Source organism: Bombina bombina, chromosome 6 (assembly GCF_027579735.1).
Source record: "Bombina bombina isolate aBomBom1 chromosome 6, aBomBom1.pri, whole genome shotgun sequence".
NCBI classification, from domain to species: Eukaryota; Metazoa; Chordata; class Amphibia; order Anura; family Bombinatoridae; genus Bombina; species Bombina bombina.
This window is the reverse complement of record NC_069504.1, coordinates 317,942,329-317,957,437: the sequence shown is the minus strand read 5'-3', so window position 1 is coordinate 317,957,437 and position 15,109 is coordinate 317,942,329. Positions and strand designations below refer to the sequence as shown.

Below are 15,109 nucleotides of genomic sequence, written 5' to 3'. Positions count from 1 at the left end.
CCTTTAATGAGCTAGCCGATAAACCCTTTTCTAAACCTTCTTGCAGAAAAGACAATATCCTAGGAATCCTAACCTTACTCCAGGAGTAATCTTTGGATTCACACCAGTATAGGTATTTACGCCATATTTTATGGTAAATCTTTCTGGTAACAGGCTTCCTAGCCTGTATCAGGGTATCAATAACCGACTCAGAAAACCCACGTTTAGATAAAATCAAGCGTTCAATTTCCAAGCAGTCAGCTTCAGAGAAGTTAGACTTTGATGTTTGAATGGACCCTGAATCAGAAGGTCCTGTCTTAGAGGTAGAGACCACGGCGGACAGGATGACATGTCCACTAGATCTGCATACCAAGTCCTGCGCGGCCATGCAGGCGCTATTAGAATCACTGATGCTCTCTCCTGTTTGATTTTGGCAATCAATCGAGGAAGCAGCGGGAAGGGTGGAAACACATAAGCCATCCTGAAGTTCCAAGGTGCTGTCAAAGCATCTATCAGGACCGCTCCCGGATCCCTGGATCTGGATCCGTAGCGAGGAAGTTTGGCGTTCTGGCGAGACGCCATGAGATCTATCTCTGGTTTGCCCCAACGTCGAAGTATTTGGGCAAAGACCTCCGGATGAAGTTCCCACTCCCCCGGATGAAGAGTCTGGCGACTCAAGAAATCCGCCTCCCAGTTCTCCACTCCCGGGATGTGGATTGCTGACAGATGGCAAGAGTGAGACTCTGCCCAGCGAATTATCTTTGATACTTCTATCATTGCTAGGGAGCTTCTTGTCCCTCCCTGATGGTTGATGTAAGCTACAGTCGTGATGTTGTCCGACTGAAACCTGATGAACCCCCGAGTCTTTAACTGGGGCCAAGCTAGAAGGGCATTGAGAACTGCTCTCAATTCCAGAATGTTTATTGGCAGGAGACTTTCCTCCTGACTCCATTGTCCCTGAGCCTTCAGAGAATTCCAGACAGCGCCCCAACCTAGAAGGCTGGCGTCTGTTGTTACAATTGTCCAGTCCGGCCTGCTGAAAGGCATCCCCCTGGACAGATGTGGCCGAGAAAGCCACCATAGAAGAGAGTTTCTGGTCTCTTGATCCAGATTCAGAGTGGGGGACAAATCTGAGTAATCCCCATTCCACTGACTCAGCATGCACAATTGCAGCGGTCTGAGATGTAGGCGTGCAAAGGGTACTATGTCCATTGCTGCTACCATTAAGCCGATCACCTCCATGCATTGAGCTACTGACGGGAGTTGAATGGAATGAAGGACACGGCATGCATTTAGAAGCTTTGTTAATCTGTCTTCTGTCAGATAAATCTTCATTTCTACAGAATCTATAAGAGTCCCCAAGAATGGAACCCTTGTGAGAGGCAAGAGAGAACTCTTCTTTTCGTTCACTTTCCATCCATGCGACCTTAGAAATGCCAGAACTAACTCTGTATGAGACTTGGCAGTTTGAAAGCTTGAAGCTTGTATCAGAATGTCGTCTAGGTACGGAGCTACCGAAATTCCTCGCGGTCTCAGAACCGCTAGAAGGGCACCCAGAACCTTTGTGAAAATTCTTGGAGCCGTGGCCAATCCGAATGGAAGGGCTACAAACTGGTAATGCCTGTCTAAGAAGGCAAACCTTAGATATCGGTAATGATCTTTGTGAATCGGTATGTGAAGGTAAGCATCCTTTAAATCCACTGTGGTCATGTACTGACCCTTTTGGATCATGGGTAAGATTGTCCGAATAGTTTCCATTTTGAACGATGGAACTCTTAGGAATTTGTTTAGGATCTTTAAATCCAAGATTGGCCTGAAAGTTCCCTCTTTTTTGGGAACCACAAACAGGTTTGAGTAAAACCCTTGTCCTTGTTCCGACCGCGGAACCGGATGGATCACTCCCATTAATAATAGATCTTGTACACAGCGTAGAAACGCGTCTTTCTTTATTTGGTTTGTTGACAACCTTGACAGATGAAATCTCCCTCGTGGGGGAGATAATTTGAAGTCTAGAAGGTATCCCTGAGATATGATCTCTAGCGCCCAGGGATCCTGGACATCTCTTGCCCAAGCCTGGGCGAAGAGAGAGAGTCTGCCCCCCACTAGATCCGGTCCCGGATCGGGGGCCCTCGGTTCATGCTGTCTTAGGGGCAGCAGCAGGTTTTCTGGCCTGCTTGCCCTTATTCCAGGACTGGTTAGGTTTCCAGCCTTGTCTGTAACGAGCAACAGCTCCTTCCTGTTTTGGTGCAGTGGAAGTTGATGCTGCACCTGCTTTGAAATTCCGAAAGGGACGAAAATTAGACTGTCTAGCCTTAGCTTTGGCTTTGTCTTGAGGTAGAGCGTGGCCCTTACCTCCTGTAATGTCAGCGATAATTTCTTTCAAACCGGGCCCAAATAAAGTTTGCCCCTTGAAAGGTATATTAAGTAATTTGGACTTAGAAGTTACATCAGCCGACCAGGATTTTAGCCACAGCGCCCTACGTGCCTGAATGGCGAATCCTGAATTCTTAGCCGTAAGTTTGGTTAAATGTACTACGGCCTCCGAAATGAAAGAATTAGCTAGTTTAAGGACTCTAAGCCTGTCCGTAATGTCGTCCAGCGTAGCGGAACTAAGGTTCTCTTCCAGAGACTCAATCCAAAATGCTGCCGCAGCCGTAATCGGCGCGATGCATGCAAGGGGTTGCAATATAAACCTTGTTGAACAAACATTTTCTTAAGGTAACCCTCTAATTTTTTATCCATAGGATCTGAAAAAGCACAGCTATCCTCCACCGGGATAGTGGTGCGCTTAGCTAAAGTAGAAACTGCTCCCTCCACCTTAGGGACCGTTTGCCATAAGTCCCGTGTGGTGGCGTCTATTGGAAACATCTTTCTAAATATTGGAGGGGGTGAGAACGGCACACCGGGTCTATCCCACTCCTTAGTAACAATTTCAGTTAATCTCTTAGGTATAGGAAAAACGTCAGTACTCGCCGGTACCGCAAAGTATTTATCCAACCTACACATTTTCTCTGGTATTGCAACAGTGTTACAATCGTTAAGAGCCGCTAAGACCTCCCCTAGTAATACACGGAGGTTTTCCAATTTAAATTTAAAATTTGAAATATCTGAATCCAATCTGCTTGGATCAGAACCGTCACCTACAGAATGAAGCTCTCCGTCCTCATGCTCTGCAAGCTGTGACGCAGTATCAGACATGGCCCTAGAATTATCAGCGCACTCTGTTCTCACCCCAGAGTGATCACGCTTGCCTCTTAGTTCTGGTAACTTAGCCAAAACTTCAGTCATAACAGTAGCCATATCTTGTAATGTTATCTGTAATGGCTGCCCAGATGTACTAGGCGCCATAATATCACGCACCTCCCGGGCGGGAGACGCAGGTACTGACACGTGAGGCGAGTTAGACGGCATAACTCTCCCCTCGCTGTTTGGTGAAATTTGTTCAATTTGTACAGATTGGCTTTTATTTAAAGTAGCATCAATACAGTTAGTACATAAATTTCTATTGGGCTCCACCATGGCATTGGAACAAATGACACAGGTATCTTCCTCTGAATCAGACATGTTTAACACACTAGCAATAAACATGCAACTTGGTTACAATCTTATTTAACAAAAACGTACTGTGCCTCAAAGAAGCACTAAACGATTAAATGACAGTTGAAATAATGAACTGAAAAACAGTTATAGCATCACTCTTTAAAAACAACACAACTTGTTAGCAAAGGTTTGTTCCCATTAGTAAAGCAACACTAATTAAATTTTAAACATAAAAATCACAGAGCAACGTTTTAAAACACAGTCACTACATAAATCTCACAGCTCTGCTGAGAGAATCTACCTCCCTTCAAAGAAGTTTGAAGACCCCTGAGTTCTGTTAGAGATGAACCGGATCATGCAGAAAATACAAGTGTAACTGACTGGAAATTTTTTGATGCGTAGCAAAGAGCGCCAAAAACGGCCCCTCCCCCTCACACACAGCAGTGAGAGAGAAACGAAACTGTCATAAGCAAAACAAGCAAACTGCCAAGTGGAAAAATAATGCCCAAATATTTATTCACTCAGTACCTCAGAAATGCAAACGATTCTACATTCCAGCAAAAACGTTTAACATGATTTAAATACCTATTAAAAGGTTTAATGTACTTTTACAGAGTAATTCCGGTGAAATACCATCCCCAGAATACTGAAGTGTAGAGTATACATACATGTCATTATAACGGTATAGCAGGATTTTCTCATCAATTCCATTCAGAAAATAAAAACTGCTACATACCTCAATGCAGATTCAACTGCCCGCTGTCCCCTGATCTGAAGCTTTTACCTCCCTCAGATGGCCGAGAAACAGCAATATGATCTTAACTACTCCGGTTAAAATCATAAGAAAAACTCTGGTAGATTCTTCTTCAAACTCTGCCAGAGAAGTAATAACACGCTCCGGTGCTATTGTAAAATAACAAACTTTTGATTGAAGTTATAAAAACTAAGTATAATCACCATAGTCCTCTCACACCTCCTATCTAGTCTTTGGGTGCAAGAGAATGACTGGAGGTGACGTAGAGGGGAGGAGCTATATAGCAACTCTGCTGGGTGAATCCTCTTGCACTTCCTGTAGGGGAGCAGATAATATCCCAGAAGTAATGATGACCCGTGGACTGATCACACAACAGAAGAAAGACATGATCTTACCGGAATCTACGCTGTGGAACAGTGTGACAGATAGCAGCGGCGCTTCTGCCATGGACTTGAGAAGAAAGCAGGCAACGAAACTTGTAAACGCTGATTGCTTGTAGAGTTGTTAATCTGAGTTGGGATGGTTTCGTAGGAAGACTCTCCCTGCATCTCCGGACTCTAACTTTCATCCATGCTCTCACCGAGAGGCTGACAGGACTACTTAAAACTCCAGTCGCATTCCGAAGAGTACTACCCTCCATAAGAGACTATCGAAAAAAACATCTGACACTTCTCTGACAACCTCCTGGGAGGAAAGGCAAAGAATGACTGGGGTATGGTAGAAGTTGGTGAGGTAGTTAAGCCTTTGGCTGGGGTGTCTTTGCCTCCTCCTGGTGGCCAGGTTCTGAATTCCCAAAAGTAATGAATGCAGCCGTGGACTCTTTCCGTTTATGAAGAAAACATTGGTTGCCGAATGCAGGATATTTACTGAACAAAATATTTTAGCATTGTGATAAGTATAAGAATACATAAAATATATATAGAGCTGTATCTGTTTGGTCAGTCATATTTGAAACATTTATTTTTAATATGGTGGATTTTTTGTTGGAACACAATGTTACATTTATAAAAAAAACAAGGGATTAGAAGAATATACCCACACTGTATTGTGCAACAAGGTGACATTCAAGCTTAATAAAAATGCAAAGAAGCATAGGATGCCACAAGTTGATTTTACTATCTGGATACACATACATTTCAAATAGAAAAAAAGTGATTTACTACTACTCTCTAACGCCACAAATGTACCTGGTTTAGTGAGGACGATGAATCATGCTTATAAGATAAACCTGTTTTGATTAGAGATGTTAAAGCTTCTGCCCCCCATTCTCTCATTCTAGCATTTGGATGCTGACAAACCTGAAAACATGGAACACAAAGACAATTAATTTTATATTTAAAAAGAAAGTTAATTTGATAGTGTCTATAGATAGTATGAATACACGAAGGGGGTTACATGCACCATTGAAATTACATAATATACAAAGAAATAAGATTTTTTTATAGAACACAAAGCATACATTTTCTGAAAGCAAACACAATTAATTTGAATGTGACTTAATGAACACTGCCCGACTACATACATATATACATACAGGTAGTCATATGTCATATGATGAACTACTATATGAATCCATTGTCAAACTATTACAACAATTGACCAAAAAAACTAAATGAATGCTTACCTGATAAATTATTTTCTTTCGGAATGATTATGGTCCACAGTCCTCCATATTATATGGGATATATTTCCCGCCACTAGGACGAGGTCAAGAACCCATACAAGAACTTTAAAACCCTCCTACCTTCCATCTCTCTCTTAATTTACGTACAGACCAGAAGAGAATAGAAAAGACAAAGCAGGGTCTATAGAGGTGTCATTAGAACTGTCACCCAAAAAACTGAAACGGACGGGGACTGTGGACTATCATCATTCCTAAAGAAAATAAATGTATCAGGTAAGCATAAATTTTGTTTTCTTTCGTAAAATGATGATGATGGTCCACAGTCCGTTACACAAAAGGTGGGACAATTTTTCCTCGCAGTTCTTAATTAGCCGACACTGTGGCCTGGATCACTTTCCTGCCAAAAGCAGCTTGCAAAAAAGCAAAACCTCAAAGCGTTAAATCTGAAAAAAAAATATGCAGAGAAGACATGTTGCAGCTTTGTAAATCGGCTCCAAAGAAACAATTTTTGTAAAAAAAAAATTTAAACCCACGATTTTGCAACTGCTCTTTAGAAGAGCTTTAATAGTCTTAGTTGGTGACTATACCGTCTGTAAAAAAGCCTTGTGACTCACTTTTTGAGCCAAGAGGCCCACACAACCTTAGTAGCTTTCTGCCCTTTACAAGTCCAAGAGTAGAAAAAACAAATTAGAAGTTTGTCTGGAATCTTTAGTAGCATGGAGATAGAACTTAAAAGCGTTGACTACCCCAAGATTAAGTAATAGCCGCTACTTAGAGTTAGCAAGATCTAAACACAATGAATGAATAACCATTTCTTGATTGGAATTTGCCTTAGAAAGTATCTTATGAGTAAAATCATATTTAGGGCAAGGTATAGCCTTCTCCTTGTGAATAATTACAAATGGAAAATCATAAGACAACAACTCAGAAACTCTCCTTGATGAAGAGATTGCAATTGGCAAGATTACTTTCCAAGGTAAAAGTAGATACCAATGGAGTGCATTCGTTCAAACAAAGAACGTTGAATGCAGAGAAAATTAGATTTGGATGCCAGGGTGGAGAAATAGGTTCCACAAGTGGTCTAATTCTAACTAATACCTGGACAAAAGGCTGAACCTCAGGAAACAATTACTGGTATGTGTAGTAGTGTGCAAAGGCTGTAAATATCACACTCCTCACTAAAACAACTCCTTCCTATTGTTTGACAAGTTTTAAGATAAAAACAGAAGTTAAGTGTGGGCGCTAGACAGTTGAAGATATCAATAAGCAATTTAATTAACACAATCTAATATAAAATATTTTTTAAGTAGGGATGTCTCCCCTAAAAAAAACATTGTTACAAATAAAAACATGAAAGTTAAGATCACAAAAATATATATAGATCATCCAGGTCTTCTGACACAGGTAGAGTATACCACCATATTATGCAGTGACTCTGTCTATAGATATACAATGTAGTTTGTATATAAATATTTGATGTAAGTGTGACCAATATCTTATACACAGTCTTGTGAATACTGTTGTGGTACCTTAAAACTGCGGCATTAGAATATGGAGAGTTGCGGGGAGGGGCGTAGCCATGCATGGAGATGGATGCACTGCTGTGAAGCTCCGTAGCCTTTCACAGTCATTTGGCCCACAAACCTGTTCATACTAGGTGCAAATTGAAGATTGCATGCCTAAATCCTCGGGACACAAGTGGATGACAGGATTGCCATGTTAACCCGCTGAACGAAGCGGTAATCGACTTCAAAACCCTTTCTGAAAGCTCCGGTCGCCATCTTGAAAAATTTGGCCTGCAGCATAAACGGCATAGGCGAACAGATAAACATATGGAACTTATGGTCATCACAGCAGACCCTTCAACTGTGGAGGAGGTACACGGCTGTCTGCCACCAGGACATTAGAAGCCAGGGTAAGATCGACATTAGGTGATATAGCAATGCGCCCATTAGCAAAGCACATGGCTATTAAAAAACATAATTTATGTAAGAACTTACCTGATAAATTCATTTCTTTCATATTAGCAAGAGTCCATGAGCTAGTGACGTATGGGATATACATTCCTACCAGGAGGGGCAAAGTTTCCCAAACCTTAAAATGCCTATAAATACACCCCTCACCACACCCACAAATCAGTTTAACGAATAGCCAAGAAGTGGGGTGATAAAAAAAAAGTGCGAAAGCATATAAAATAAGGAATTGGAATAATTGTGCTTTATACAAAAAAATCATAACCACCACAAAAAGGGTGGGCCTCATGGACTCTTGCTAATATGAAAGAAATGAATTTATCAGGTAAGTTCTTACATAAATTATGTTTTCTTTCATGTAATTAGCAAGAGTCCATGAGCTAGTGACGTATGGGATAATGACTACCCAAGATGTGGATCTTTCCACGCAAGAGTCACTAGAGAGGGAGGGATAAAATAAAGACAGCCAATTCCTGCTGAAAATAATCCACACCCAAAATAAAGTTTAATGAAAACATAAGCAGAAGATTCAAACTGAAACCGCTGCCTGAAGTACTTTTCTACCAAAAACTGCTTCAGAAGAAGAAAACACATCAAAATGGTAGAATTTAGTAAAAGTATGCAAAGAGGACCAAGTTGCTGCTTTGCAAATCTGATCAACCGAAGCTTCATTCCTAAACGCCCAGGAAGTAGAAACTGACCTAGTAGAATGAGCTGTAATCCTTTGAGGCGGAGTTTTACCCGACTCGACATAGGAATGATGAATTAAAGATTCCAACCAAGATGCCAAAGAAAAGGCAGAAGCTTTCTGGCTTTCTCTAGAACCAGAAAAGATGAAAAATAGACTATCTTTCGAGAAAGACTTAGTAGCTTCAACATAATAATACAAAGCTCTAACAACATCCAAGGAATGCAATGATTTCTCCTTAGAATTCTTAGGATTAGGACATAATGAAGGAACCACAATTTCTCTACTAATGTTGTTAGAATACACAACCTTAGGAAAAAATTCAAAAGAAGTTCGCAACACCGCCTTATCCTGATGAAAAATCAGAAAAGGAGACTCACAAGAAAGAGCAGATAATTCAGAGACTCTTCTGGCAGAAGAGATGGCCAAATGAAACAAAACTTTCCAAGAAGAAGTTTAATGTCCAAATGAATGCATGTGTTCAAAAGGAGGAGCTAGAAGAGCCCCCAGAACCAAATTCAAACTCCAAGGAGGAGAAATTGACTGAATGACAGGTTTTATACGAACCAAGTCTTGTACAAAACAATGAATATCAGGAAGATTAGCAATCTTCCTGTGAAAAAGAACAGAAAGGGCAGAGATTTGTCCTGTCAAGGAACTTGCGGACAAACCTTTATCTAAACCATCCTGAAGAAACTTGTAAAAAAATTCTCGGAATTCTAAAAGAATGCCAGGAAAAATGATGAGAAGACACCAAGAAATATAAGTCTTCCAGACTCTATAATATATCTCTCTAGATACAGATTTACGAGCCTGTAACATAGTATTAATCACAGAGTCAGAGAAACCTCTTTGACCAAGAATCAAGCGTTCAATCTCCATACCTTTAAATTTAAAGATTTGAGATCCTGATGGAAAAAAGGACCTTGCGACAGAAGGTCTGGTCTTAACGGAAGAGCCCACGGTTGGCAAGAGGCCATCCGAAAAAGAATCCGTCCATGCTGGAGCTACCAGCAGAACAAATGAGCATTCCTTCAGAATCTTGGAGATTACTCTTGAAAGAAGAACTAGAGGCGGAGAGATATAGGCAGGATGATACTTCCAAGGAAGTGATAATGCATTCACTGCCTCCGCCTGAGGATCCCGGGGTCTGAACAGATACCTGGGAAGTTTCTTATTTAGATGAGAAACCATCAGATCTATTTCTGGAAGTTCCCACATTTGAACAATCTGAAGAAATACCTCTGGGTGAAGAGACCATTCGCCCGGATACAACGTTTGACGACTGAGATAATCCGCTTCCTAATTGTCTATACCTGGGAAATGAACTGCAGAGATTAGACAGGAGCTGGATTCTGCCCAAACCAGAATTCGAGATACTTCTTTCATAGCCAGAGGACTGTGGGTCCCTCCTTGATGATTGATGTATGCCACAGTTGTGACATTGTCTGTCTGAAAACAAATGAACGACTCTCTCTTCAGAAGAGGCCAAGACTGAAGAGCTCTGAAAATTGCACGGAGTTCCAAAATATTGATCGGTAATCTCACCTCCTTGTGCCGTCAGAGACACCCACACAGCTCCCCAACCTGTAAAACTTGCATCTGTTGAAATTACAGTCCAGGTCGGAAGAACAAAAGAAGCCCCCTGAACTAAACGATGGTGATCTGTCCACCACGTCAGAGAGTGTCGTACAATCGGTTTTAAAGATATTAATTGAGATATCTTTGTGTAATCCCTGCACCATTGGTTCAGCATACAGAGCTGAAGAGGTCGCATGCGAAAATGAGCAAAGGAGATCGCGTCCGATGCAGCAGTCATAAGACCTAAAATTTCCATGCATAAGGCTACCAAAGGGAATGATTGTGACTGAAGGTTTTGACAAGCTGATATCAATGTTAGACTTCTCTTGTCTGACAAAGACAGAGTCATAGACACTGAATCTACCTGGAAACCTAAAAAGGTTACCCTTGTCTGAGGAATCAATGAACTTTTTGGTAAATTGATCCTCCAACCATGATCTTGAAGAAACAACACAAGTCGATTCGTATGAGATTCTGTAAAATGTGAAGACTGAGCAAGTACCAAGATATTGTCCAAATAAGGAAATACCAATACCCTGTTCTCTGAATACAGACAGAAGGGCACCGAGAACCTTTGTAAAAATTCTTGGAGCTGATGCTAAGCCAAACGGTAGAGCCACAAAACTGGTAATGCTTGTCTAAAAAAGAGAATCTCAGAAACTAAAAGTGATCTGGATGAATCGGAATATGCAGATATGCATCCTGTAAATCTATTGTAGACATATAATGCCCTTGCTGAACAAAAGGCAGGATAGACCTTACAGCTACCATCTTGAATGTTGGTATCCTTACATAACGATTCAATATTGATAGATCCGGAACTGGTCTGAAGGAATTGACCTTCTTTGGTACAATGAAGAGATAGAATAAAACCCCAGCCCCTGTTCCAGAACTGGAACTGGCATAATTACTCCAGCCAACTCTAGATCTGAAACACATTTCAGTAATGCTTGAGCCTTTGCTGGGTTTACTGGGACACGGGAAAGAAAAAAATCTCTTTGCAGGAGGCCTTAACTTGAAGCCAATTCTGTACCCTTCTGAAACAATGTTCTGAAACCAGAGATTGTGAACGGAATTGATCCAAATTTCTTTGAAAAGAACGTAAACTGCCCCATACCAGCTGAGCTGGAATGAGGGCCGCACCTTCATGGGGACTTAGGAGCTGGCTTTGGGTTTCTATAAGGCTTGGATATATTCCAAAGTGAAGAAGGTTTCCAAACTGATACCGCTCCTGAGGATGAAGGATCAGGCTTTTGTTCCTTGTTGTGATGAAAGGAACGAAAACAATTATTAGACCTAAATTTACCTCAGATTTTTTATCCTGTGGTAAAAAAGTTCCCTTCCTTCCAGTAACAGTTGAGATAAAAGAATCCAACTGAGAACCGAACAATTTATTACCCTGGAAAGAAAGGGATAGCAAAGTTGACTTAGAAGACATATCAGCATTCCAAGTTTTAAGCCATAAAGCTCTTCTAGCTAAAATAGTTAGAAACATATACCTGACATCAATTCTAATGATATCAAAGATGGCATCACAAATAAAATAATTAGCATGTTATAGAATAATAATGCTATGAGAATTATGATCTGTTACTTGTTGCGCTAAAGCTTCTAACCAAAAAGTTGAAGCTGCAGCAACATCCGCTAAAAATATAGCAGGAGTAGAGACAGCCCCATTAACCTTAGGGATTTTGTCCCAAACTCTAATCTGTCAGATGGCACAGGATATAATTGCTTAAAACGTTTTAAAAGGAGTAAATGAATTACCCAAATTATTCCATTCCCTGGAAATTACTTCAGAAATAGCATCAGGGACAGGAAACACTTCTGGAATAACTACAGGAGATTTAAAAACCTTATTTAAACGTTTAGTTTTAATATCAAGAGGACCAGAATCCTCTATTTCTAATGCAATTAATACTTCTTTAAATAAAGAACGAATAAATTCCATCTTGAACAAATACAAAGATTTATCAGCATCAACCTCTGAGACAGAAACCTCTGAACCAGAAGAACCATTATCAGTATCAGAATGATGATGTTCATTTAAAAATTCATCTGAAAAAAGAGAAGTTTTAAAAGACTTTTAAGTATACTAGAAGGAGAAATAACAGACATAGCCTTCTTAATGGATTTAGAAACAAAATCTCTTATGTTATCAGGAACACTCTGAGTATTAGATGTTGACGGAACAGCAACAGGTAATGTAACAGTACTAAAGGAAATTTTATCTGCATTAACAAGTTTGTCATAACATTTAATACAAACAACAGCTGAAGGAACAGATACCAAAAGTGATACACTTAGCTTTGGTAGCTCCAGCACCGGGCAGCGATTTTCCTGAAGTATCTTCTGACTCAGTTGCAACGTGGAACATCTTGCGATATGTAATAGAAAAAACAACATATAAAGCAAAATCGATCAAATTCCTTAAATGACAGTTTCAGGAATGGGAAAAAAATGCCAGTGAACGAGCTTCTAGCAACCAGAAGCAATAAATAATGAGACTTAAATAATGTGGAGACAAAAGTGACGCCCATATTTTTTTAGCGCCAAATAAGACGCCCACATTATTTGGCGCCTAAATGCTTTTGGCGCCAAAAATGACGCCACATCCGGAACGCCGACACTTTTGACGCAAAAGAACGTCAAAAAATGACGCAACTTCCGGCGACACGTATGACGCCGGAAACAGAAAAAAAAATTTTTGCGCCAAAAAAGTCAGCGCCAAGAATGACGCAATAAAAAGAAGCATTTTCAGCCCCCGCGAGCCTAACAGCCCACAGGAAAAAAGTCAAATTTTTTAAGGTAAGAAAAAATTATTGATTCAAATGCATTATCCCAAATATGAAACTGACTGTCTGAAAATAAGGAATGTTGAACATCCTGAGTCAAGGCAAATAAATGTTTGAATACATATATTTTAAACTTTATAAAAAAGTGCCCAACCATAGCTTAGAGTGTCACAGAAAATAAGACTTACTTACCCCAGGACACTCATCTACATGTTTGTAGAAAGCCAAACCAGTACTGAAACGAAAATCAGCAGAGGTAATGGTATATATATAAGAGTATATCGTCGATCTGAAAAGGGAGGTAAGAGATGAATCTCTACGACCGATAACAGAGAACCTATGAAATAGACCCCGTAGAAGGAGATCATTGCATTCAAATAGGCAATACTCTCCTCACATCCCTCTGACATTCACTGCACGCTGAGAGGAAAACCGGGCTCCAACCTGCTGCGGAGCGCATATCAACGTAGAATCTAGCACAAACTTACTTCACCACCTCCATAGGAGGCAAAGTTTGTAAAACTGATTTGTGGGTGTGGTGAGGGGTGTATTTATAGGATTTTAAGGTTTGGGAAACTTTGCCCCTCCTGGTAGGAATGTATATCCCATACGTCACTAGCTCATGGACTCTTGCTAATTACATGAAAGAAATGGCACTAACTTGAATTAATTGTCAAAGTGACCACGCTATCCAGCCTAACTACCTTATACACCTACGGTCAAATGGGAGGTATGTGAAGAGCCGGTCTTTAATAGAGGAGAGGTAACTACCTCATAACAACAGAATCAGTGCACTTAGTCAGATTCCAGAGTGATTTGTATGCCTGCAATATATAAAGGTGTCCACATGTAACCTAATAGATAATCTACTTGAAAGATGGTATAACCAGCTGAACAGTCATAATCATTGTTAAAGGATCCCATCAGTGAGATTTCCTTTAACAGGCGCTCCAGTAAAACTAGACGCAAGCACTAAGATCAGGGCTCTAAGTAGACAGCTGCCATTTTCTTAACTCATATTAAAAGCTACCTCACCACTCTCTCTGCATATGGCAGCTAGGAAATCCAATAGACAGCCCAAAAGAGCAAACAAATTAGAGGTACCTTCAGTAAGCTCCTACTTTTCTTTACAAGAGCCAATCCCACACTCAGAGATAATAAGTGCCACACAATCTGACACCATGTCGTCTCAGGCCTCTGCACAAATCCCTCAGTCTCCTATAGATCAGCTTACTCAAATTCAAACTACAATTGCTGCCCTCCCATCAAAGTCGGACATTGCTGACCTAAAGACCTTTATCAAATCAGAAATATTGTCCATTAAAAAAGATATTGGTGAACTGGGTTCTAGGATTGAATGCCTGGAGGAGGGGCAGGAAAACTTGGGAGTCCATAGTCAGTAATAACACCCATCATCTCAATGGCCAAGACTCTATAATTCAGGACTTACAATTAAAAGTGGAAGATCTCGATAATAGGAATCGACGTAGTAATCTACGGATCAGAGGTATTCCAGAGGACATCACCCATGAAAATATAACCACATACCTCCTACAACTCTTTAAATCACTGGCTCCATCATTGGATTTAAGACTCCTCTTTGGAAAGAGCCCATAGAGCTCTACGCCCGAGACCTAAGACGGAGAGTCCCCCTAGGGATATAATCATGAAATTTGCCTTTTACCAACATAAGGAAATTATTTGGAAACAAGCAAGATCACAGAGCCCCGTTACTTTCCAAGGTCAAACCCTTCAAATATTTCAGGATCTGTGTCCCACAACAATTGAGAAGAGACGCTCTCTCAAATTTATTACCACCATCTTACAGAAGCACAAAATACGATACAGGTGGGGATTCACGTTTAGCATCCTCATCCAAAAAGATGGTAAAACCTTCATATATAAAGATTTGGAGGACCTGGATGCTCTGTCTAAAAATCTGAATTTGTCATTCCCAAGCCCACAGCAACAGATGCCGGAGTCTCGACATAATCCCTCAGACTTCCACCAAAAACAACGTGACGACCATTGGACTCTTGTCTCCAAAAAGAAGCTCAAATTAGGATGAGAGCAGGGGATGAGTGGTTAACAGCCTTCCGTACACGTTACGGCCTTTATGAATACACTGTAATGCCGTTTGGTTTATGCAATGCACCGGCGACGTTTCAGTGTTTC

At 40.7% G+C, this 15,109-nt stretch overlaps 1 protein-coding gene across 1 annotated transcript in view; it reads right to left on the bottom strand.

The window, feature by feature from the left end:
* MON2 (MON2 homolog, regulator of endosome-to-Golgi trafficking) overlaps positions 1 to 15,109 on the bottom strand; it is a 388,187-nt gene that overhangs the window by 167,893 nt on the left and 205,185 nt on the right. Inside the window, 1 exon segment of the mRNA XM_053719242.1 lies at positions 5,461 to 5,571. Within this exon segment, the coding sequence (XP_053575217.1) occupies positions 5,461 to 5,571 (111 nt within the window).